General features: G+C 22.1%; 1 protein-coding gene across 2 annotated transcripts in view; it reads right to left on the minus strand.

Annotated features, from left to right (window-relative positions):
* Positions 1-4297: 4297 nt before the first annotated feature.
* Positions 4298-20768, minus strand: part of LOC117174572 (U11/U12 small nuclear ribonucleoprotein 48 kDa protein-like) — a 23618-nt gene continuing 7147 nt past the window's right edge. For both annotated transcript variants that reach the window (XM_033363798.1, XM_033363797.1), the window contains exons 3-5: positions 14832-14894; positions 14399-14543; positions 4298-4970 (exon numbers count right to left, since the gene is read on the minus strand). In XM_033363798.1, coding sequence (XP_033219689.1) covers positions 4349-4970; positions 14399-14543; positions 14832-14894 — 830 coding nt within the window. In that variant the 3' untranslated portion in view covers positions 4298-4348. The remainder of the gene's footprint in view (positions 4971-14398; positions 14544-14831; positions 14895-20768) is intronic.

The raw sequence follows: 20768 nt of genomic DNA on the forward strand, positions 1-20768 counted from the left end.
CACACACACACACACACACATTATCTCCATTTGGTCTTCAATGGCCTATGACGAAGCCACCGAACGCGTCCTCGGGTTGCGAATCACCAAACCACCAAAAAATTGTAGATCCGTCTCTAAACGATCGAAAGCGCAAGCTTCTGCAGTAGTTGCTGTTAGGACGTACTATACTCCTACCGGCTAAATGCGATTTGTCCAATCCCGTTAACTGCAGGCCAATAGCTTGATTGAAAACGCTGTATAAGATCTTTAGAGCTGTACTAAACAACAAGATTGTTCAAAGAATTGAGCCTATGTGGAGAGATATACAAACATCTTGGTTAAAAGAAGTTGTGGTAGGCTGCTGAAAAAACCTGTTAATTGACAGGTTCGTCTACAAAGACGGAGCGGCCGGTCAGTGCGTTCTATCAATCGTCTGGATTGACTACTGGAAATCTTTCAATTCAACTTCTCATAGACTTATCATCTGTCTGTTGGAAAGCTTGAAGGTTCATTCTAGCATAGTGAGATGATTAAAGAGATTGATGCCTCTTCGGAAAACTAGATTTACTATCTTATCTGAAAAATATCGTGTTACAACGTCAAACAAACACACACACATACACCTGTACTTACTAAAAAGAGAAAGGTAATGAATTCTTCATAGCGTCTCATTTTCTTAGAATTACTTTAAATTATGTATGGTCCCACATCTGCCCATTGACGTAAAAATGTGTTTATGTTGAAAAAAGTGGCGCCCTCAGTCCCCCTTTTTTTTTAATTCTAGACAAACTTAACGGAAACAAATACATTGAAGCTTGCCCGAGAAAAATGCTTCGACTTCAGTTCGACTTGTTTATGTCTTGAGTTCATCTCCAAGGCATCGATGTCTGGCTGCGTCTCAAAACAAAGTCGAGACATGAGCCTTCGTCTTACTTTTATGGTCACGACAGGTAAGCAGCGTTTACTTTTCTCAAATTGAGCCTTGTCTTGGCTGAGATGGTATTTTTTCAGCTCATAAATGAGATTAAAATTGATGAATGAAAAATTTGTAATTATTAAATAATTATTTTTTATTAAAAATTCAGAATCTGTAGGTCTGAAGGAGCCCTTAAAACAAGATTGTTTAATCATTAACAAAGATTAGCTTTTATGATAGTCAGAATGACTCTTTTCGTTAATACAGGTATACACTCGAAGTTATAAACCGCTCGTGTTGGAGTGTTAAAAATTCGACTCAAGAGATAAATGTATGTCTTCTAGACATAGAAACTTGTTTTCAAGACATCAATTAAAGTCTGACTCCGTCTCAAAACTGAGACATGCTCAAGTCGAATTTTTCGACTTCAGTATGTCTTGATTGGGGGCAATTCAAGTCAGAGCATTTTTACTCGGGTGTAAAGTGACTTTTTGTGTTAAGATCATAATTTCTTGCAAGAGATTACTCTTCGCATTGTATCTCCTCTTTATCTTCCTTTTGGGGTCCGTTTCCAATAAACACATTGATGACAAATGTCAATTTTTTGTTATTTTTCCCCACTACCGAAATGTCGTGAAACGCACAGAACAATATAATTAAGTATGCGGGTCGATACATAGTGGGAAAAAAATGAGTTTTTCGGTTCAAAATAACGTACAGTCCCCAATTATTGACCAATTCTGATAAAAAAAAAAATGAAAAAATTTGATAAGACTTCTAAGACAGTTGTCGAGCCTAATTTTTAAAATTTATAAACAAACAAATATAACGAAAAAAGTGGCCATTTTTTTATCTGAAGTTCCCGGCTGTTTTCCATAACTGTTTTCCATAATTTTACGTTTTTTTTTTTTTTTTATTTTTATTGCCAGAAATTTGGATTAATGTGCATAAATCCTGAAAATAACAACCAAGAATCCAATTACAAAAATTGGACAACCACTATAAAATGTTCCTATTGAAATTCGAGAAAAGATTCAAAAAATGTTTTCTAAAGAAGAAAAGAAAAAAAAAAATTTCTCGACAAAAATAAAAAAAGGAAAGAAAAATGTGAAGGCAACCATCCAAAAATTCTTGGTTGTCAGGTTATCTCGTGGTTATGTTGCTGTTTTTGCCTGGTCAGGGGTTTTATTTAAAAAAAATTTAAATTAAATTTTTTTGCCTTGTAAAGGGTGCTGTATGAGTACCGAAATGTTAGTAATTATGCTTTACAAATGGTTTTTCATTATGATTTGATATTAATAAAAATAAAAAGAGAAGGAAAGGAATTGGTTGTTTGCTTTCTCATATTTCTTTCCTCTTTTTTATTTGTATAGAAACAAGTAAATTTTTTTTTCATTTTCTGAAAAAAGTAGATATCTTTCTTTAAATTTCAATAGAAAAATTGTATGGTGATTGCCCAAATTTATTCGTTGGGTGCTTGGTTTTATTTTTAATAATTCTGCACATTCAATTGATTATTGGTCTTTAATAGAATGTTAATTTTGATTTTAATATAATTTACATTTCTTTAATTTTAAGAAACTTGGATAAAAACAATAAAATGATGAAGACATTTCTTCTTTAAATTATTATTGTGAATATTTTAAACAAATTTAATTTAAATAATGCATTATTCAGGTATTCTTTGAAGGAAAAATGCGTTTTTTTCGATGTCATTTTTTTTAGTTATGAATTTCAGAAACTTTCGTAATTTTCTGATTACTCTTATTATTTTTTTAGAGAGATGCATTATACGAGAATTTTCCCGCAGAAAAATGCAATTTTTTCAATGTCAGTCCTTTTAGTAAGGAAATTCGTGAAAATTTCAGCCACATGCATAAAAAAATGATAAATTTTATAATTTACAAATTTAATAAGCGTATGAATTATTTGGGTATTTGTCGACAAAAAAGTTTGTTTTTTTAAATCTCAGTCCTTTCACTTTAATTTTCACATTATTTTAATTCTTTTAATAAGACTGCAGCTTCAGAATAATGCATTTGTTTCTTACATTTTTTTAAAATATCAAGTTCGTGAACTTATTAAGAATTTTTGTTTAATTTTCACGAATTTCTTCATTAAAAAGACTGAAATAAAAAAAAAAAAAAATTCCGTCGATAGATACCCCAGTAATGCATTTTTAAATTATAATTGATTAAAGAAGTCATAAAATTGATCAATGGATTATGAATGTTTTCTGAAAGCCTAAATTAAGTATCAAGCGTATAGGGTAACAAGGGCAAGAATGTTCAATCTTACAAGTATAATTACCATAAGCGAGAACATTTTTTATTTTCCTTAAATTTTATGATTGATATTTATTGTTCATAAAGTGAATAAATATGTCAACAAATAAAAGATAATTCCATTTTAGATTACTTTCACTCCAATCATGAATTTCAACTTTTTTCGGGATTCACTGTGCCGAATTTCAAAAAAATTTGCCTGGGCCGTTTCGAAAAAAGTACGTTTGAAATTTAAAAACATGAGATTGTCAAATTTAAATAATTTACTACACAAATGATATTTATTGTATTCATTTAACAAAAGTTTAAGTTCACTTAGAAAAATAGTTTTTTTGTATTTTTCGCTTTAATTATACCGAAGCTAAAAAATGTCTCTTTAAAAGACTGATTGTTTTCGAAATTTTGTCTAAAATAAGCCCAGGGTGAAGCAAAATAATATTATAAAAAATTATATAAATTTTTTGTTTTTATCAATAAATTATTAAATAAGCCCATTATAATAATAAATAAATATAAATTATTATATTTTTTATTAAATAAATAAATAAATTGTTTTTAATATAAAAAAAAGTTTATATAAATAAAAAATTATTTATGAAGCAAAATAATTTATAACCATTAAAAATTAATAAATCTTGTAAATTTCAGAAATCTAAATTGCAAATCGTTAAAATTGAATTGTTTTCAATTGAAATTTTTCAAAATTAAACTACTAAAAAAACGCTTAAAATTACATAATTTTAATTTATAATGATTCCAAAATAATAAATCTTAAATATAGTTAATTACATTTAGTTAATTATTTGTCTAGTTTTTAAGTAGATATTGCAAAAATAGTGTAAATTTCAATGTTTTCTTAAATTTTAAATAACTTCCCAAATAGTCAACGTTTTTCAATGTTCTTGGGCTCAAATCCTTGAAAATCTTAGAAAATTGTAAACAAATTTTAAAGCTCTTGAAAATTCCACGAAATTTGAAAAAATCTTTCAAATACTTTAAATTTTTTTTAAATATTTACCAAAAATACTATTATATTATATTATATATTATATTATATATTATATTATTAGGAAATTTCCATGTTTTTCCAGACGAGCATGAAATAAAAAAATGATTAATTATTATTATAATAATTATTATTATCGAATATTAATTATAGTACAAACTAACGTCTGTTTTTGCTCCCACTTCGCTTTCTATCGCGATTATGCCTCGATTCTCTATATTCTCTCGACCTATTTCGATGCCTATCTTTCGATCTCTTTCTTTTCTTCTCCCTCGAAGTGTCTTTATCCCTGGAACAATCTCTCTTTTTATATTTCTTTGGCCGTTCCTCACTCGATCTGTGTCTATCTCTCTTATGGGATTTATTGTGATAATCTTTCCTATCACTCTGATGCGAATGATGCTCCCTCCTATTTTCTCTCTGATCATGTCTTCCGTTTCTCTCGAAACGCTGAAAAGAATTCCCATCCCGCTCTGACGAGTACTTCCGGTTTTCGAATTTCCGCTCGAAAGGCAATTCGGGTATTCTTAAATTTTTCGAAAAGTCGACCCTCGAAATTATTTCTGGGAATGGCTCTTCTTTTCTCTCATCCTGAGGATTTTGTTCGACGAGATATTCCTTAAACATTTCCATTTGCTGCTCTATCACTTCTCGCATTACTTCCACGTGAGATTTTTTATTCGTGTGAACACCACGGTGCTTGGCTCTACGTCTTTTCAGATTGCGTTCCTGCGCCAGAAGTTCCAAATACGAAATCGATTTCTGGCTTTCTTTTGATTTTCTGTCAGATAAAAACAATGATTGAATAAAAAACTATTTAAATTTTCAATAAAATAAATTATTTTTTAAACAAAAGCGTTGAATTTTTAAAGAAATTGTTGAATTTTCAAACTGTAAAAATAAATTTTCAAATAAATGGTATAAATCTTAAAAATTGCAGAATTCTAAATTAAAAGTCATTAAAATTGAAGAGTTTTCGATTGCAAATCATCAAAAATAAACTGTAAATTATGAAAATTGCAGAATTCAAAAATTAAAATAATTATAGCTGAAGAATTTTTAACTGTAAATCTTCAAAACTCAAATTTTCAATTGTGAATGTAAAAAATTGCAGACTTCTAACTTGCAATCCGTTAAAATTGAAGTTTTAAATTTAAAATCTTCAAAATTAAACTATTAAAAAAACGTTAAAAAATTTTAATCAATCTTAAAAATGACCGAACTCTAAATTTGAAATCATAAAGTTTGAACAATTTTCAAATATAAATCCTCAAAATTGAAGAGCTTTTAATTGTAAATCTTCCAAATTAAACCATTTTAAAAAGTTGAAAATTAATCAATCTTGAAAATTTCAGAAATCTAAATTGCAAATCGTTAAAATTGATTTGTTTTCAGTTGAAATTTTTCAAAATTAAACTACTAAAAAACGCTTAAAATTACATAATTTTAATTTATAATGATTCCAAAATAATAAATCTTAAATTATAAATCTTAAAAATTGCAGAATTCTAAATGACAAGTCATTAAAATTGGAGAGTTTTCAATTGCAAATCATCAAAAATAAACTATTAAAAAAAGTTGAAACGTAATTTTAATTTAAAATTAATCGATATTTAATTATAAATCATAAAAATCAAAGAATTCTAAATCTGAAATCATAAGTAGTAAATCTTCAAATATAAATCTCGAAAATGGCAAAACTCTAGATTTAATTAATTAATTTATAACAATTGAAAACTAATAAATTTTCGCCTATTAATCTTAAAAATTTCAGAAATATAAATTGCAAATCGTTAAAATTGAAATCTTTCAAATTAACCTAGTAAAAATGCATTTAAAGTGATATAATTTCAATTTATAATCATTCAAAATTATTCGACATTCCATTATAAATTTTCAGAATTAAAGAGCTTTGAATTGTAAATCTTCAAAATTAAACTATTTAAAAAAGTTAAAAATTATATATTTTCAATTTAATTAATTATTAATAATAATAAATAATATTAATATTATTAATTATTAATAATAAATCAAAATTAATAAAGCTTTAAATATAAATCTTGAAAATTTCAGAAATCTAAATTGCAAATCGTTAAAATTGAAGTTTTCGATGACAAGTCTTCCAAATTATACTATTAAAAAAATAAAAATTAGGTTATTTATATAGAAAAAAATCCAATGTAAAACCCCTTTTTAACGTCCAATAATCAAATTCATGAAAAGAATTCCTGAAAATAAAATCAAGAATCTAACAACCAAATTTGGACAACCACCACAAAATGTTCCCATTGGAATCTGAAAAAACGGAACACTTCTCGCCCCTCCTTCCCCCCCCCCCAAAAAAAAAGAAAAAAAAAGAAAATTATTCATTTTTACATTGGACGAAAATAAAAAGGAGAAAAGAAAAATGAGAACAAAATGGGAACATTTTGTGGTGGTTGTCCAAATTTGGTTCTTAGATTCTTGATTTTATTTTCAGGAATTTTTTTCATTAAAAAAATAATTTAAAATTATATAATTTCAATTTATAATCATGCAAAATTAAGCAATATTTAATTATAAATCTTTAAAATGGCAGAATTACAAATTTAAAAACATGAAATTTAAATATTTTTCAATTATAAGTCTTCAGAATTGAAGAGCCTTCAATTGAAAATCTTTCAAATTAAACCATTTAAAAATTTGAAAATTATATCCCTTCAATTTATAACAATTCAAAAGTAATAAATCTCCAAATATAAATCTCGAAAATGGCAAAACTCTAGTTTAGTTAATTAATTTATAATAATTGAAAATTAAAAAAATTTCAACTATAAATCTTAAAAATTTCAGAAATCTAAATTGCAAATCGTTAAAATTGAAACCTTCCATTGCTAATTATTCAAAATTAATAAAGCTTTAAATATAAAGCATGAAAATTGCAGAATTGAAAAATTAAAATCATTAAAATTGAAGAATTTTTAATTGAAAATCTTTATTATCATTCCAAATTAATAAATCTTCAACTACAAATCTTAAAAATTTCAGAAATCTAAATTGCAAATCGTTAAAATTGAAGTCTTCCATTGCAAATTTTCCAAATTAACCTATTAAAAAAAGTGTCTAAAATGATATAATTTCAATTTATAATCATTCAAAATTAATCAATATTAAAATATAAATCTTAAAAATAGCAGAATTCTGAATTGAAAATCATATATTTTGAAGAGTTTTCAATTATAAATCTTCAGAATTGAAGAGGTTTCAATTGCAAATTTTCAAAATTAAACTATTTAAAAAAATTTTAAATTATATAATTTCAATTTATAATAATTCTCCAAATATAAATCTCAAAAATTGCAAAACTCTAAATTTAATTATATTTATATTTACATATTAATTATATTTAATTTATAAACATTTATAAATCAATAATATTTATAAATCGCCAAATATAAATCTCAAAAATGGTGAAACTCGAAAATTAGTTAATTAATTTATAACAATTGAAAATTAGTAAATCTTCAGAATTTCAGAAATCTAAATTGCAAATCGTTAAAATTTAATTCTTTCATTGCAAATCTTCCAAATAAACCTATTAAAAAAAGTGTCTAAAATTATATAATTTCAGTTTATAAACATTCAAAATTAATCGATATTCAATTATAAATATTAAAAATGGCAGAATTCTAAATTTAAAATCACAAAATTTGAAGAGGTTAAGTCTTCGAAATTAAAGAGCTTTCAATTGAAAATCTTCTAAATTAAACCATTTGATATCATTTCAATTTATAACCATTCAAAATTATTAGATCTTCTATTATAAATATTAAAAATGGCAGAAGTCTAAATTAATAATAATAAAATTTGAACTTTTCAAAGATAAATCTTCAAAATTCAAGAGCTTTCAATTGAAAAACTCTAAATTTAATTAATTTATTTATAACAATTGAAATTTAGAAATTTTCAATTGTAAATGTAAAAATTGCAGAGTTTAAAATTAAAAATCTTCAAAATTAAAGTATTAAAAAAACGTTTAAAATTTAAAATCAATCGAATCTTAAATTATCAATCATAAAAATGACAGAACTCTATATTTGAAATCATAAAATTTGAAGAGTTTTCAATCATAAATCCTCAAAACTGAAGAGCTTTCAATTGCAAATCTTCCAAATTAAACCATTTAAAAAAGTTGAAAATTATATCATTTCAATTTATAATAATTCAAAAGTAATAAATCTCAAAAATTGCAAAATTCTAAATTTAATTAAATAATTCATAACCATTAAAAATTAATAAATCTTAAAAATTTCAGAAATCTAAATTGCAAATCGTTAAAATTAAATTGTTTTAAATTGAAAATTTTCAAAATTAAACTACTAAAAAAACGTTTAAAATTAGATAATTTTAATTTGTAATGATTCGAAAATAATAAATCTTAAATTATAAATCTTAAAAATGGCAGAACTCTAAATTGAAAATCATAAAATTTGAATTTTTCAAAGATAAATCTTCAAAATTGAAGAGCTTTCAATTGCAATTCTTCAAAATTAAACCATTTAAAAAAGATGAAAATGATATAATTTCAATTTACACTAGTTCAAAATTAATAAATCTCCAAACATGAATCTCGAAAATTGAAAAACTAAATTTAATTAAATAATTTATAACCATTGAAAATTAATAAATTTTCAATGGTAAGTTTAAAAAATGCAGAATTTTAAATTGCAATTCTTTAAAATTGAAGAGTTGTAAATTGCAAATAATTAAAATTGAAGAGTTTTCAATTGCAAATCACCAGAAATTAACTATTAAAAAAAGATGAAAAGTAATTTTAATTTATAATCATTTAAAATTAGTAAATCTTCAACTATAAATCTTAAAAATTTCAGAAATCTAAATTGCAAATCGTTAAAATTGAAGTCTTCCATTGCAAATCTTCCAAATTAGACTATTAAAAAAATAGTTTAAAATTATATAATTCCATTTTATAATCCTGCAAAATTAATCAATATTTAAATATAAATCTTAAAAATAGGAGAATTCTAAATTTAAAAACATAAAATTTCAAGAGTTTTCAATTAGAAACCTTCAGAATTAAAGAGCTATCAATTGAAAATCTTCCAAATTAAAACATTTGAAAAAGTTCAATATTATATCACTTCAATTTATAATAATTTAAAATTAATAAATATCCAAATATAAATCTCTAAATTAATAATTAATAAATTTTTAATGGTAAATCTTAAAAATTGCAAAATTCTAAATTACAAGCCATTCAAATTGAAGAGTTTTGAATTTCAGAGCTTTAAAATTAAATTGCTATACAACTTTAAAAAATTAACAGTTGTATAGCAATTTGATTTAATTTATTTAATTTATATTTTAATTATAATTTTAATTCATAATCATTAAAAATTAATAATTCTTAAATTATAAAGCTTAAACATTGCAGAATTATAAACTGCAAATCATTAAAATTGAAGATCTAAATTAACATATTAAAAAATAGTTTAAAATTATATAATTTTAATTTATGATTATTCAAAAATAATAACTCTTAAATTATAAATCATAAAAATGGCAAAATTCTAAATTGAAAATCACAAAATTTGAAAAGTTTTCAAGAATTAATCCTCAAAATTTAAGAGCTTTCAATTACAAATCTTCAAAATTAAACTAATTAAAAAAGGTTGAAAATGATATAATTTCAATTCATAATCATTCAAAATTAATCAATATTCAATTATAAATCCTAAAAATGGCAGAATTATAAATTTCAAACACATTCATTGTTCCAATTACTTATTTGAGAAAATTTATTTAATATATGGAAAAGTCGCCTTTTTTCGTAAAAAATTAATCTTCTTTTTTTCATAAATTCCACTATTTAGTTAAAAATTTAGATATTTTGTTGAAAATTATAATTTTTTGGTAGAAAATAAATTTTTGTGATTAAAAATGCAACATTTTGGTCGAAAATTAATTTACTTTAGTTGAGCAATCAACTTTTTTTTTAACTCATTTATATTGGTTAAATCCAACTGTTTTTATTTTCAGTAAAATATTTTTTTATCAAATTATTAACTATTTCAATTTTTGTTGAAAATTAAACAACTTTCTCAGATGTTAATTTTAATTTTTTTCTTGAAGATTGTTAATAATTACTTTTTTAACTGAAAATTGAATTATTTTCTTAAAAATTCAACAGATTTGTTTAAAAATGAACATTTTTGTTAAAAATTGGTAAAAAAATTCAAATACTTGGTATAAAATTAAACTATTTTGTAGAAAATGATATATTTTTTTTAGTTGATTCATTTTCAACTTAACAAATATTTATAATTTTCTAAGTTAATTTTCAAACAAATCTGTTGAATTTTCAAGAAAATAGTTCAATTTCCAGTTACAAAAATATTTATTAACAACAAAAATTAACATCTAAAAAAGTAGTTCAATTTTCAAGAAAAATGTAATAGTTGATATTTCAATAAAAAAAATGTTGTATTTAAAATAAAAAACAGTTGGATTTAAATTAACATAAATTAATTTTAAAAAAAACTTGAATCTTTAACGAGAGGAAATTAATTAATTAATGCAGCACATTCATTTTTCAAACTAACCAATTAAAAATTTAAGTATTTTGTTCCAAATTCGTCTTTTTTTGCAGAAAATTAATCTTCTTTTTGAAAATTGCACTTTTTGGTCGGAAATTTAGATATTTTTGTTGAAAATTCTTATTTTTTAGAAGAAAATCAATTTTTGTTTTTAAAAATGCAAATTTTTGCTCGAAAATTAACTTGCTTTAGTTGAGGATTCCTGTTGTTAAAATCCAACATTTTTTTAAAATTTTAAATATAATATTTTTTATTGAAATATGAACGATTACATTTTTCATTAAAGTTAAACTACTTTCTCAAATGTTAGTTTTCTTGGTTGAAGATTTACAACTTCAGATGATAATTCTTTTTTTTTGGTTAATAATTAATTTTGTAAATAAAAATTAAACTATTTTCTTGAAAATTCAACAAATTTGTTTGAAAATAACCTTTTTTTAATTAAAAAATGCACTATTTGGTTGAAAATTTATATATTTTGTTGAAAATTCTGCATTTCGTAGAAAATTAATCTTATTTTTTGAAAAAATGCAACTCGTTGCTTGAAAATTAGTTTGCTTTAGTTAAAGATTCAAGCATTTTAAAAAAATTAATTCCTGTTGTTAAAATCCAACATTTTTTAAAAATTTTAAATATAACATTTTTTATTGAAATATGAACGATTGCATTTTTCATGAAAGTTAAACTACTTTCTTAAATGTTAATTTTTTTGGTCGAAGATTAACAACTTCAGATGATAATTCTTTTTTTTTGGTTAATAATTAATTTTGTAAATAAAAATTAAACAATTTCCTTAAAAATTCAACAAATTTGTTTGAAAATAACCTTTTTTTAATTAAAAATTGCACTATTCGGTTGAAAATTTATATATTTTGTTGAAAATTCTGCATTTCGTAGAAAATTAATCTTATTTTTTGAAAAAATGCAACTCGTTGCTTGAAAATTAGTTTGCTTTAGTTAAAGATTCAAGCATTTAAAAAAAATTAATTCTTGTTGTTAAAATCCAACATTTTTAAAAAATTTTAAATATAACATTTTTTATTGAAATATGAACGATTGCATTTTTCATGAAAGTTAAACTACTTTCTTAAATGTTAATTTTTTTGGTCGAAGATTAACAACTTCAGATGATAATTCCTTTTTTTGGTTAATAATTAATTTTTCAACTAAATATTGAACTATTTTCTTGAGAATTCAACAAATTTGTTTGAAAATAACCTTCTTTTATTAAAAATTGCACTATTTTGTTGAAAATTCTTCATTTCGTAGAAAATTAATCTTATTTTATGGAAAAATTCAACTCGTTGGTTGAAAATTAGTTTGCTTTAGTTAAAGATTCAGGCATTTTAAACAAATTAATTCCTGTTGTTAAAATCCAACATTTTTTAAAAATTTTAAATATAATATTTTTTATTGAAATATGAACGATTACATTTTTCATGAAAGTTAAACTACTTTCTCAAATGTTAGTTTTTTTGGTTGAAGATTTACAACTTCAGATGATAATTCTTTTTTTTTGGTTAATAATTAATTTTGCAACTAAAAATTAAACTATTTTCTTGAAAATTCAACAAATTTGTTTGAAAATAACCTTTTTTTTATTCAAAATTGCACTATTTGGTTGAAAATTTATATATTTTGTTGAAAATTCTGCATTTCGTAGAAAATTAATCTTATTTTTTGAAAAAATGCAACTCGTTGTTTGAAAATTAGTTTGCTTTAGTTAAAGATTCAAGCATTTAAAAAAAAATTAATTCATGTTGTTTAAATCCAACATTTTTTAAAAATTTTAAATATAATATTTTTTATTGAAATATGAACGATTACATTTTTCATGAAAGTTAAGCTACTTTCTTAAATGTTAATTTTTTTGGTTGAAGATTTACAACTTCAGATGATAATTCTTTTTTTTTGGTTAATAATTAATTTTGTAAATAAAAATTAAACTATTTTCTTGAAAATTCAACAAATTTGTTTGAAAATAACCTTTTTTTTATTCAAAATTGCACTATTTGGTTGAAAATTTATATATTTTGTTGAAAATTCTTCATTTCGTAGAAAATTAATCTTATTTTTTGAAAAAATGCAATTCGTTGCTTGAAAATTAGTTTGCTTTAGTTAAAGATTCAAGCATTTAAAAAAAAATTAATTCATGTTGTTAAAATCCAACATTTTTTAAAAATTTTAAATATAATATTTTTTATTGAAATATGAATGATTACATTTTTCATGAAAGTTAAACTACCTTCTTAAATGTTAATTTTTTTGGTTGAAGATTTACAACTTCGGATGATAATTCTTTTTTTTTTTTGGTTAATAATTAATTTTGTAACTAAAAATTAAACTATTTTCTTGAAAATTCAACAAATTTGTTTGAAAATAACCTTTTTTTTATTCAAAATTGCACTATTTGGTTGAAAATTTATATATTTTGTTGAAAATTCTTCATGGCGTAGAAAATTAATCTTATTTTTTGAAAAAATGCAATTCGTTGCTTGAAAATTAGTTTGCTTTATTTAAAGATTCAAGCATTTAAAAAAAATTAATTCATGTTGTTTAAATCCGACATTTTTTTAAAATTTTAAATATAATATTTTTTATTGAAATATGAACGATTACATTTTTCATGAAAGTTAAACTACTTTCTTAAATGTTAATTTTTTTGGTTGAAGATTTGCAACTTCAGATGATAATTCTTTTTTTTTGGTTAATAATTAATTTTGTAACTAAAAATTAAACTATTTTCTTCAAATTTCAACAAATTTGTTTGAAAATAACCTTTTTTTTTTATTAAAAATTGCGCTATTTGGTTGAAAATTTATATATTTTGTTGAAAATTCTTCATTTCGTAGAAAATTAATCTTATTTTTTGAAAAAATGCAACTCGTTGCTTGAAAATTAGTTTGCTTTAGTTAAAGATTCAAGCATTTTAAAAAAATTAATTCCTGTTGTTAAAATCCAACATTTTTTAAAAATTTTAAATATAACATTTTTTATTGAAATATGAACGATTGCATTTTTCATGAAAGTTAAACTACTTTCTTAAATGTTAATTTTTTTGGTTGAAGATTTACAACTTCAGATGATAATTCTTTTTTTTTTGGTTAATAATTAAGTTTGTAACTAAAAATTAAACTACTTTCTTGAAAATTCAACAAATTTGTTTGAAAATGACCTTTTGTTTATTAAAAATTGCACTATTTGGTTGAAAATTTATATATTTTGTTGAAAATTCTTCATTGCGTAGAAAATTAATCTTATTTTTTGAAAAAATGCAACTCGTTGGTTGAAAATTAGTTTGCTTTAGTTAAAGATTCAAGCATTTTAAAAAAATTAATTCATGTTGTTTAAATCCGACATTTTTAAAAAATTTTAAATATAATATTTTTATTGAAATATGAACTATTACATTTTTGTTGAAACTTGAACTACTTTCTTTAAAGTTAATTTATTTTAGTTAAAGTTTCATAATTTCCATTCAAAATTCGTATTCTTTTTTATTAATTGATTATTTAAATATTTTGTACAATTAGGTACAAAATTAAGTTGTTTTTTTTTTAAAGAGCTTTTTATTAAAATTTAATTCTCCCCAATGAAAATAAATAATACTCACGTTTGATTTAAGTCAGCAATATCATGACCAATGTCGACTTTTTGGGTGTTGGCAACGACATAATCGTAAATAGCCTTTCGCTCATCACCAGTGAAATCGATGAAAATTCTGTCTGACGTACGGGGAATCAATCGCTCTCCAATACCTATTTTTTAGCGATCCAGAATAAATCTCTTAAATTTACAAATTTTGATAAAGAAGCAAATGAGTCAATTTGAGATCAGAAATAATGGCAATGTCAACACAAAAATATAAAACAAGCTTTCAGGTTTTTTCGCACGTTTCCGTGCGATTAGAAAAGGATATAAAAAAGGATATAGTGAGTCCGAGACTGGCAATATATTGATAACTTTCTGTAAAAAATTAGGTAATTTAATATTTATAAAAAGAATTCAGGAGTTGATAAATACTTCGAAATTTTATAATTACTAACCTGATATCATATTCGGCTCTTTTTTCTTTGCGGCGAGTAATATTTCTGTCTGCAGATCTTCATCTGCAAAAACAATTATTTTTTAAAAAGACCCAAATTTTTTTGTAAATTCAGTTTCAAAATATTCTACTGATTTCAGAATAATTTAGCAACAATTTCTTATATCATTATTAGGTAATTAAAAAAATTAAATTGAAAAAAGATGATATTTTAAAAAAATAGTTGAACTTTCAAAAAAAATTAAACTTTTAACCACATAGTCAAATTTTTTACCTAAAAATATGATTTTTCACTCAAATGGTGAAATTTTTAAACAGAAATAATTAAAATTTAAACAAAAGCTGTTAAATTTTCAAACAAATAATCGATTTTTTTTAAGACAGTCGAATTTTCAACATAAACACGCAATTTTCCATCCAAAAACGTGAGTTTTTGTCTGCATATTTGAATTTTTAACACAGTTAAATTTTTGAACAAAATAGTGAAACTTTCAGCCAAGGAAATTAATTTTAATTTTCAACAAAAAATTAAAATTCCAAAGAAAATCGTTAAATTTACAACCAAAAAAAAAGAATTTTCGTTTGAAATTATCAATCTACAATAAAGTAATCAATTTTCAACAAGACTTCATATTTTAATTTAATAGTTTAATATTTATCCACAAACCATAATGTTAAATCGAAATCATCAAGCAAGAATATTAATTTTTAAACAAAAAAAGATGAATTTTTAACCAAATCTGGAGTAGTTAATTTTTCATTTTCAACCAAAAAAAATATATATTTTTGTACCAATTATTTGAATTTTTCACCAATTTTTAACAAAAAAGGTAATTTTCAAACAAATTTGTTGAATTTTCAAGACAATAGTTCAATTTTCAGTTAAAAAATTAATTATTAACAAAAAAAAGGAATTATCATATAAAATTGTGAATCTTCAACCAAAAAAATTAACATTTGAGAAAGTGTTTTAACTTTCAACAAAATGTGTAATAGTATAAATAGTATAATAATAATAATAATAATATATAATGCATATAAATAAATTTAATAAAAACATTAATTACATTAATTAATAAATAATATATAATAATAATCAAATAATACAAATAATATGAATAAATAAAAAAATATTTTACTGAAAATAAAAAACAGCTGGATTCATCCAATATAAGTGAATTTAAAAAAAAGACTTGAATTTTTAACTGAAGCAAATTAATTTTCAACCAAAAAATTGCTTTTTTAACAAGAAAAATTTATTTTCTACCGAAAAGTAAGAATTTTTAACAAAATAGTTAAATTTTCAACCAAATAGTGGAATTTTCAAAAAAGAAGATTAATTTTATATGAAAAAAAACGAATTTTCCACAAAAAAGTTTAATTTTATACCAATTTTAATAAAGAACTGAATTTTCAACAAAATAATTAAATTTTCAGCAAAACCGTGGAATTTTAAACAAAGAAGGATAATTTGTTTATAAAGAGACGAATTTTTATTAAAATACATGAATTATAATAAAAAATTGTCGAATTTTAAACTGATAAAGATAAATTTTTAAACAAAAACGGAAAAGGTAAATTTTCAGTAAGATTAATTAATGTTCAAAATAAAATAGTCAAACCATCAATCAAAGAGATGAATTTTTAACAAATACGATTTTTCCAGATAAAAATTCAAGTCAAAAGGCAATTTTTCTGTAAAACAGTTTAATTTTTAACAAAAAAGTTAAATTTTCCATCAAAGAAACGAGAAAATAATGTTATAATAGATACCTACTGAAAATATTTTTATGTTAAATAAAAAACAATCCATATTAACTAAAAAGTACGAATTTTCAACAAAATTGTTGAATCCTCAACCAACGAGGAATTATTTTCAACTAAAAAGTTGCCTTTTTATTCAAAAATAATTAAATTTCCACTAAAACAGATGAAATTTGTAAGCTAAAAAGACGAATTTTCAAGAAAAATTAGTTGAATTTTCTTTGAAATAATATTTAATATTGAAATTCCATTAAGTAAACAGGCTGGTCGAAAAAAGTGTATTTTCAAAATTCCCAGACACTTCCCCGATTTTTCATTAAACAAATTGTTAATCTTGTAAACAATTTTACATAGCATCTTTTATAAACGGAATAAAACAATAAAAGTTTAGACGAAAATAAAAAAAAGGAATTATTTATTTCAACCAATGAAGGTGAAATTTATACCATAAAAATGAATTTTCAATCTAAAAGGAAGATTTTTCAATAAAGCAGTTAAAATTTCAGCCAAAAAAGACGATATTTTAAGAAAATAGTTAAATTTTCAACAAAATAATTGATCTTTCAACCACATAGTTGAATTTTTAACATAAAAAGATGATTTTTCACTCAAATGGTGAAATTTTTAAACAGAAATAATTAAAATTTAAACCAAAGCTGTAAAATTTTCAAAAAAATAATAGATTTTTCTTAAGACTGTCGAATTTTCGACAAAAACAGCAAATTTTCTACAAAAAACGTGTTTTTTGTCTAAATATTTGAATTTTGAACACAGTTAAATTTTCGAACAAAAAAAAAGTGAACTTTTAAATTTAAAAACTTGTATTTTCAACAAAATATTTATATTTTCAGTAAAATAGTAAAACTTTCAATAAAGGAGATTAATTTTAAACAAAAATACGAATTTTTAATCAAATACATGAATTTTCATTGAAATATTTAAATTTGAAACTGAAAAGGATCAATTTCCAACCCAAAATCAAATGATTTAATCTTCAGTAAAAAAATTAAAAATCAACGAAAAAGATGGATTTTCAACTAAAATTATAGAATATTCGCCCGGAATAGATAAATTTTCAGATAAAAAAATTAATTACCAACAAAAGAAAAACTAAGTTTCAACAAAATTGTTAAAACTTTAACCAAAAAGACGAATTTTCAACAATCAAAAAATTACACTTTTTAAGACAATGAATTTTAAACGTAGAATTTTAAACGAAGAAGGATAAGTTGATTTTAAAAAAGACGAAATTTTAATAAAATACAACAATTATAACAAAAAATTGTCGAATTTTAAACTAATAAAGATAAATTTTTAAACAAAAACGGAAAAGGTAAATTTTCAGTAAGATTATTTAATTTTCAAACAAAAAGAAATGAATTTTTCACAACGAAAATTAATTTTCAACTGAAAAGTTGCCCTTTTATCCAAACAATTTTCAACCAAATAGTGAAAGTCAAATTAATCAATACAAATTAATCTTAAAACAAAAGCTGTTAAATTTTCACAAAAATAATTAATTCTTTTTTTAAGAGAGTCGGATTTTCAACAAAAACAACAAATTTTCCATCCAAAAACGGTATTTTTGTCCAAACATTTTAATGTTTAACAACAAATTTGAATTTTTGAACAAAAAAGATTATTTCTAATAAAATTACTTGCGTTTTCAACCAAGTATTTAAATTTTCAACAAGATAGTTGAACTTTTAACCAAGGAGATTAATTTTAAACCAAAAAATAAATTTGTTAACAAAATATATTAATTTCCAAATAAATAGTTGAATTTCAACCTGAAAAAGATCAATTTCCAATTCAAAATTAAATAATTCAATATTTAGTTTAAAAAATTAATATTCTACCAAAAAGATGAATTTTCAACTAAAATGATAAAATATTCAACTGGAATTAGTTAAATTCTCAGTAAAAAAAAGAAATAATTTTCAACAAAATCGTTAATTTTTTAACGAAAAATATAAATTTTAAATTATAATCATGAATCTAGAACAATATTACATTATTATCTAACAAAAGAATTTAACTTTGAAGGCAGCAGTTTGATTTTCAATGAAAAAGGTACATTTTTAAAGAGAATATTAATTTCTACCAACAAAAAGATTTTTTTTAAAACTATAAATATTCAGCCATATATGGAATAGTTAAATATTCAGTTAAAAAAATTCATGTTCCACCCAAGAGATAAATTTTGAAACTAAATTATGAAATATTCGACTGAAATAGTTAAATTCTCAGTTCAAAAAAATCATTATCAACAAAAGAAAAACTAATTTTCAACAAAACAGTTTACGTTTTAAACCAAAAACATAAATCATCAAGTGAAAATATTAATTTTAACCAAAAAGACGAATTTTAAACCAAACAATTAATTTTTTAACCCAATTGTTGAATTTTCAAATCAAAAAGATTAAACTTCAATTAAAAATCATTAAATTTTTGACCAGATAATTTCATTTTTTTTAAACAGTTGAATTTTCAACAACAAATTTTCAAATCAAAGGGACAAATTTTCTCTCTAAAAATACGAATTGTCAACTACACTGGAATTTTCGGCTAAAAAAGATGATTAAAAAATTAATCATCAACAAAAGAAAAACTAATTTTTAACAAAAAAGTTCAAGCTTTAACTAGACAATTTAAATTTGCAGTAAAAAATAAATTTCCAAGAAAATAGTTAAAATTTTAACCAAAGAAAAGAATTTTCAATTAAAATTATGAATCTACAACAACAACAAAATTAATTTTCAACAAGAGCTTAACTTTCAACTAAATAGTTTGACCAAATAATTAAATTTTTATCTAAATTGTTAAATTTTCACACAAAAAAATTAAAAATTAACAAAAGAAATGTCAAATTTTTCACAAAAAATTGCATTTTTTAAAGACAGTTGAATTTTCAACAACAAATTTTAAAATCAAAAGGATAAATTTTCTTTCAAAAAGACGAATTGTCAACAACAATTGAATTTTCGACAAAAAAAAAAGATGAATTTTTAATGAAGAATTGAATTTTCAACAAAACAATTAAATTTTCAATAAAAGAGACGAATTTTCTGTTCAAATAGATTGATTTTCAAGAAAACAGTTGTTTTTGCAACAAAAAGGATGTATTTTTTGAAATCAAAAACTTAAAATTTCAACCAGAAAAATTAAATTTTCAACAAAATAGTAGAAATTTCATCCCGGAATAATTTTAAATAAAATAAGATGAATTTTCAAAAAAAAAATTAAACTGTTGAATTTTCAGTTTAAGAATAAATTTTCAATAAAGAAAATAATTTTCAACAAAATAGTTAAATTTTTCACCAAAGTGATGAATTTTGAATAAAAATGACGAATGACAAAAACAAAAATTAAAACCTAAGAAATTAATTTAGTTTTCAACCAAAAAGATTAAATTTTTATATACAAAAAAAAATAATGAATCATTAAACAAGAATATTAATTCCTATAAAAAAGACGATTTTTAAATATGAATTTTCATCTGAAACAGATATATTTGCAACCAAAAATTAAATAGTTAAATATTCAGTAGAGGAAAAAATTAATTTTCAACCAAAATCACGAATTTTCAATTAAAATTATGGAATATTGAACTGGAACAATTAAATTCTCAGTTTAAACAATTGACAGTTAACCAAAAAAAAGCAACGAATTTTTAAATATAAAGTTTCAACTTGATTGATTAAATTTTCAGTAAAAAGAAAAAATGAATTGATAAAAAATAGTTAAATTTTCAACTAAAGCGATAAATTTTGAATTAAAATTATAAATCTACAATCAAAAAAATTATTTTCAACAAGAGTTTGATATTTCAATCAAAAAATATTTAAATTTTGAGTCGAAAACTGGACAAAAAATACTTTAACTGGAATTGTTGAAATTTAAACCAAAAAGATGAATTGGGAATATTAATTTTGAACAAAAAAACAGATTAAAAAAAAAATTAAATTTTTATCAAAATTCTTGACTTTTCAAACAAAAAAAAAAGTAAAATTAACAAATAATTAAATTTTTTTGAAAACAGTTGACTTTTCAACAACCAAAATACGAATTTTCAACAAAATACATAAATTAGAACGAAAAATTGTTAAATTTTAAACGGATAAAGATCAATTTTCAACCAAAAATAGAAACGGTAAATTTTCAGTTAGAAAAA

The sequence above is a fragment of the Belonocnema kinseyi genome, chromosome 6 (assembly GCF_010883055.1).
Source record: "Belonocnema kinseyi isolate 2016_QV_RU_SX_M_011 chromosome 6, B_treatae_v1, whole genome shotgun sequence".
Taxonomy (NCBI): domain Eukaryota; kingdom Metazoa; phylum Arthropoda; class Insecta; order Hymenoptera; family Cynipidae; genus Belonocnema; species Belonocnema kinseyi.